This window comes from Saccostrea cucullata, unplaced genomic scaffold, assembly GCF_032062105.1.
Source record: "Saccostrea cucullata isolate Sc308-1 unplaced genomic scaffold, CSIRO_AGI_Scuc_v1 ctg23890, whole genome shotgun sequence".
In the NCBI taxonomy this organism is placed as follows: Eukaryota; Metazoa; Mollusca; class Bivalvia; order Ostreida; family Ostreidae; genus Saccostrea; species Saccostrea cuccullata.
Window position 1 is genome coordinate 609 of NW_026925970.1, and position 5,924 is coordinate 6,532.

General features: G+C 30.2%; 1 protein-coding gene across 1 annotated transcript; it reads right to left on the reverse strand.

The window, feature by feature from the left end:
• Positions 1-2,477: 2,477 nt before the first annotated feature.
• On the reverse strand, positions 2,478-4,093 carry LOC134270189 (uncharacterized). The gene is made up of 3 exons (XM_062752377.1): positions 3,751-4,093; positions 3,568-3,634; positions 2,478-2,940 (listed from the first exon to the last, which is right to left on the reverse strand). The coding sequence occupies exons 1-3, from the start codon at positions 3,782-3,784 to the stop codon at positions 2,478-2,480; spliced, it is 564 nt and encodes a 187-aa protein (XP_062608361.1). The 5' UTR covers positions 3,785-4,093.
• Positions 4,094-5,924: the final 1,831 nt, after the last annotated feature.

Sequence of the window (5,924 nt, forward strand, 5' to 3'; positions counted from 1 at the left end):
ATTAGATATAGAGCGTAACCTCTGAACTAAAATGTGCAACTACTAAATGATACAACTATTTCTGGAGATTAAAAGACATGTTTTATCTTCTAGATCAGAGAGTTCGCTGACATTATTTTTCTCCATTGAAGGAACTCAATTATACCTGTTTACCTGAAAATTCAAGAATATTGCAAATTCATAAAGCCAGTTGTCCACAACCTGGATTTTTAGGAGAAAATTTTTGATAGGAAATGAAAGCACAAAGTCTCTATTTTATTTGAATGCTTCAAATAGAAAATAAAGTGTTAACAATCAATTGGTTAACTACAGGGCCATTTTATGCATAAAGTGACCCGACCTCTTTATTCAATGTTTCTTGCAATCAAGGATTTATTTACACCGTGAATATAGCGAATATCAACACCGCGAGTTATTTTCCCCTATGCAGTTTCTTGCTTGGAATGTACATCTCGATCATTATTTGAAATCTTATCAATAACCATAAACATTTTTTTAAGAATACAATAATTGCTAAATTCATGAATTTGCTTTGGCCATTGCTCTGTGGATGTTCAATCCTAGAAACTCAAGCAGGCTACTGAGAGATAGGTTGATGCTATGAGGAATTCAACAACCTCGTTAAAATTCAACATTACGTCAATTCTACCAGCATTGGATTAGTTTTAGAAGAGTAAACACCAATGCAGATGATAGCAGGAAGTTATTACATTGATACGGACAGTTGTAAATGGACAGCCCGGATTCATCTCGTTTTTGAAAAAGTTTTTTTTAAGTTTTATCAAAGTTGTGTAACATATTAATACCACTTTACATCTTTTTTTTCATTGAAAATGTTTCTCATAGAAAAAATATTTACATCCACTGTATATTTTCTCCTTTATTTCTTAATAAAACTCATTGCTTTAATCATTGCATGAACTACATTAGACATGTCGCCTATACAGAGTTCTTGATCAGTGGCTGTTCCATCAATGAAAAGTAAAAAGACGTTCGCATCATTAATACAATAATTGATTTTTTTATATAAACAATAAAATGTCTTTGTTTGTTACGCGGGTTATGTATTTTTTTCTGCAAGAGCTGCTTCCGTTAATTCCAGTAATAACAAACAAAGAAAGCATTTTATTGTTTAAAATACTACTCTTACATGTGTACTTACTTAAATTTGATGTTCCTTATCAGGCATTTGTTCGAGAAACAAAATGATGACATTTCTCATATAATCCTTTTAGGACAAAAATCTTTTAGTGTTTCAAATTTTTAAAACCAATTAGAAACCAGTTTAGAAATTATACATTTGGGGGATTTATCATCTGACCTTAACGACCGGGATTTTTATTTCGGATTGTTGAAATAATTTATAACCCAGACCATTTCAAAAATATTTCTTCTAGAAATGTTATGTAAATGTTGATTTACAGAACATCAAAACACTTAACTAGTCCAGTGATTCATTTACGATAGGAAGTCAGCTCTTTTTCTTGGTGAGATGGAAATTTTCATGCACGGGACATAATTAAAAACTTGTTGACACTCCATTAAATCATGCATATATTCAATATTGTACATTCATTAAAACTGTTCTACTCGGAATTATGTTACCATATTTTACATTGTATTTCATATCCACTGAATAGTAAATGCAGTAAAGTAAAATTTATCAATATCATTCGTTTAAGAATATTGTATAGCATCCAAAACCAGTCTGATTTATTTCTTTTGGTGGTTAGTTGTTAAAAGCCCCTTTGAGAAATAGAAACTATAATACTGAAAAGAAAAACATGTGCTCCAGGGCTGTTCATTCAAACCTATACTCGGCACTAACAATGTACTGCCATGATCAGTAAAAAAAATTTCTGCCATTACCTACTCCAACGTGAATCTTTGTTTTATGCCTATTTTAAACACAAAATAATTATGATTTTTGAATATCTTTATTATGCAGTTGAATACGAATATTTATCATAAAAATCAAGAGAAATATATTAAGTATTATAATAGCGTTTCTCCCTATATATCTTATCTCTGGATCTGGACATCTTATTAAAGAAATGTAAATGACAAAATAATAGGGTATTAGAAAATTGTTAGAGTGCGAAAATACAAACCAAAGTCCATTGCTAATATCTAAGACTATGATTTAATTCCTGTGAAACACACAATGAAACTCTTTTCATCGCTTATTTTACAAAACATTAGATGCTTTATTTCTTTCCTTTTTTTATTTACATATTGAGTTCGTTTTGAAAATTATTAATGTTTAGAAAGACATTGACATCAATAAATAAAAAAAAATCTTTTACAAGTAAAGTTAACTTTGGTTTCAATATTTCTTCTAATCATCAATCTCCTGTTTTGCATTTTTAGGGCTGCTACTGTATTCTTCATTTTCTTGCACGTCATCATTAACTTGCGTTCTAACCGTACTTTCAACGGAATCATTTATCAACTCTGTGTTGGGATTTACATTTGTATTACTTTTTTGAAGACTGCATTACTTCAAGATAAATACTCTCCAGATTTTTAGGATCCAAGTAAGAAGCTAAACTCATTCGCTCTTTGTCAATTGGAGATTCGTTTTCTGCCCTTGTAGCCATGCTTTCAACTGAATCATCTATCAACTCTATGTAGGGATTAACATTCTCATAACTTTTCTCATTTGAGGAATGCACTACTTCTTGATAGTTAACCTCTAGGTGTTTAGGATCCACGTAAGATTCTACACTCATTCGCTCCTTGTCATTTGTAGTTTTGCTTTCTTCCCTTCGTTCTTGCAAATCTTCATAATTTTCCTCTTCTTCTTCAACAATTTCATAATCGGGATTACTGTGCGGATCATTTGAGAAGGTAAATTTGGTTTCATATGGACTAGAATCTGTTCTCGGAAGAGTAGGGAGGCGCAAGAGTTCTTTGCGTCTTTTTTTCAAGAGCATTTTTCTGTAACAAAATATACAATAAAATCAACACTTGCTTTGCGTCTTCAAAATATTACAAATATTCTTTTCATTTTATTTTCTAAGTTTTATTTTCACGTGTTTGCTATTCATTGCAAATGTTCTGTGTCATATAATTATTGGTAATTATATCTGTTATTTCTTATTTGTAAATCATTTTTTTATCATTTACTACCTGATTTTCTTGAAAAATCACTCTTACATACATATAAACAAAGCGATAGTTAAGTGGGGAATTGAAGTCTGTTTTGGTCTTGTTAAAAATGCATTGATTTCACTCTTATTGTTTTATTTTTGATTTGTGATAGGATCACAAATTAGCACATATTTGTACAGAAGTATCAAATACATAATGTATGGGATTTTTCAATCCTTTAAAGGATCACTAAAAGCAATACTTAATCCTAACTAAGAGTAGATTTAAAGATTAGAATGATAGTTCCTAATGTATAGCTATTATATTTCGTTTGAAGTTTAAATGCGTATGGGAATTGTGTTTGAAGAATATGACTGTTCGATAATCATAATTGAGAAAAAAACATACCCCAAATCCTGCTGAGAAAAAAAGAAAACAATAATTTTTTTGTGAATCGAAGAAATTGGTACGTACCTCGTTGCTATCACGCTAAAAATTAGGATGCCAACGAAAAGCACAACCATTGTAGATCCTATGGAAACTGAAAAAAAAGATAATTAGTTAATAGTTATTGATTTACATCAGTATCTATGTACTGTAAAAAAAAGACCCTTTCAAGATCATTAATATTTCAACATTCATTTATTCTCAACTTACTAAACAACTTTGTCTGATCTAATTTTCCTGTCATATCCTGCTGGACTATGCTTGGTAAACCTGGAATATGTACAATGTTATTTCGAATATGTATAATCAAATCAAATCAAGAATAGCCTATGATATTAACGCTACTGATTTTTTTGTGAAAATGGTGTCAGACAAGGTGAAAACTTGTCATCTTTTTTATTTTCAATTTATCTAAATGACCTACAGATTTTTTTCAAACAAAATATGTCAATTGGTTTACCTACTATATCAGTTATGTTTGAACAACATTTGGATGTGTATTTGGCATTATTTGCACTATTATATGCCGATGACACCGTATTGATAGCTTAATCTGCCGAGCACTTACAAGCAAAAATGAATTGTTTTGAAATATATATCGCAGAAAATTGAATTGATTTTAAAGATCAATATTAACAAAACAAAAGTTTTGATAATAAGTAAAGGAACGAAAAAAGAAAAGCCTGCATTTGAATACGGCGAACAGCTGATTGAAGTTGTAAATGAAATTAATTATTTGGGTATTTTATTATAGTGTAATGGTGTAAACTTAAACTTGGAAAAGAAACAAAAATATCAACGCAACACAGTTAAGGTTACAAATGGAAATATTGACGATTTTTTAAGATAAAAAATATATACTTTATTAGGATGGGCGATTCTTTTTAGGACTTCACTGATATCTAAAAAATGTAATGTGGTTTAAATCTACATATTGATGACATTTAAATTTTTTATTTAGACTTGTCACGTGATGTCAACGTCACATGAATTTAGCAATGATAATTGCAGTTTAGAGGTCACCTATAAATTCCAATATTGCAAGGGCATAACCTAGTTTAAAATCTTAGTTTAATGTATAATCCTTTTCAACACTATATGTAGTTTGTGAAAAGTGCTGCGAATCTATATAGATTCCATTTTTTAATTCCTAAAATTTAATTTGTAGGACGGGAGGTTGAATATTTTGCTCGTCAACTACATTAAATATAGCTATAATTAATTTATTTGCAAGATTTCATGAGGTTCGCAGCACTTTTCATATTTCTTAATGCTTTTTGAATTTATGTGTAAAAACTTGACAAGATATTTTGAGGGTATGCCCTTGCAACAAATCGATTTATTAGGGCCCTTCCATTACGTTGTCAATGAATCTGTATACAAACACACGACAGCAACACTTGTCTGGAGAATATACGGACAGTTTATAAATAAAATACTAAAATAGATATGGCATCCAAGTTAACGGCCTTTTATTTAATTGCAAATAATATTTCATTTGAGAATAAAAGACAGTTTCATTGTACAAAATGTGACTTGATCAGTCTTTCACTGTGTACAAACTGCGTCATATTTGCGAGATGACGTCACATTGACAAGTGCATTGCGATCGATGCATCGTTTATATACTGTTGTGTGGGCTTTAACAAACGACAAAGCTGCATGTAATAGTAAGTCTGTTAGTAGTATACAGCTATCCAGCTGTTTTAAATAGCGAATTATTTCATTTTGTGGTATTTTGAAGACCTTATATTATGTGTGACGTCATGGTAAATATTTCCCGTACAGATTAGGCCCCGCTTCCTTACTTTAACCTTAACTGTGCTGCGAAGTCCGCTGTTTAAATCAAGTGATATTGTAAATAAAAAGACTAAGAAGATTTCTTGGATAAATATTGTCTTGCATATTTTAAACAATTGTGGACTTTCAAATATTTGGAACAGTCAAGCATTAAATCCAAATTGGTTAAGAGCGAAAGTAAAATAAATTGGTTAAGAGCGAAAGTAAAACTACAATTGTGGACTTTCAAATATTTGGAACAGTCAAGCCTTAAATCCAAATTGGTTAAGAGCGAAAGTAAAACTAACCTTAATAGATCAATGAAATTGAATGTTCAAAATTTATCAAAGACTCTAAATTATATAATATTCAAAGACGAACTATAGTTTGAAAAATATTTAGAAATTCTATCACGAAAAGAGGCCATAAATTTCTGCAAATTTCGTACTTGTAATCATCATTTGCCAATTGAAACTGAAATTGGTTTAATGAACTAAGAGAGATTAGATTATGTAAGAAATGTCAATTAAATGAAATAGGAGATGAATTCCATTACATATCAAAGTGTACGTCGATGACACGTGAAAGAAATAAATGTTTAACAC

Coding starts and splice junctions, on each gene's coding strand:
- LOC134270189 (XM_062752377.1), bottom strand. CDS start 3,784: ATGACAGGAAAATTAGATCAGACAAAGTTGTTTA. Junction 3,635..3,750: donor AGATCAGACAAAGTTGTTTA/GTAAGTTGAGAA, acceptor CTTTTTTTTCAG/TTTCCATAGGATCTACAATG. Junction 2,941..3,567: donor TTTAGCGTGATAGCAACGAG/GTACGTACCAAT, acceptor ATTTTGTTACAG/AAAAATGCTCTTGAAAAAAA.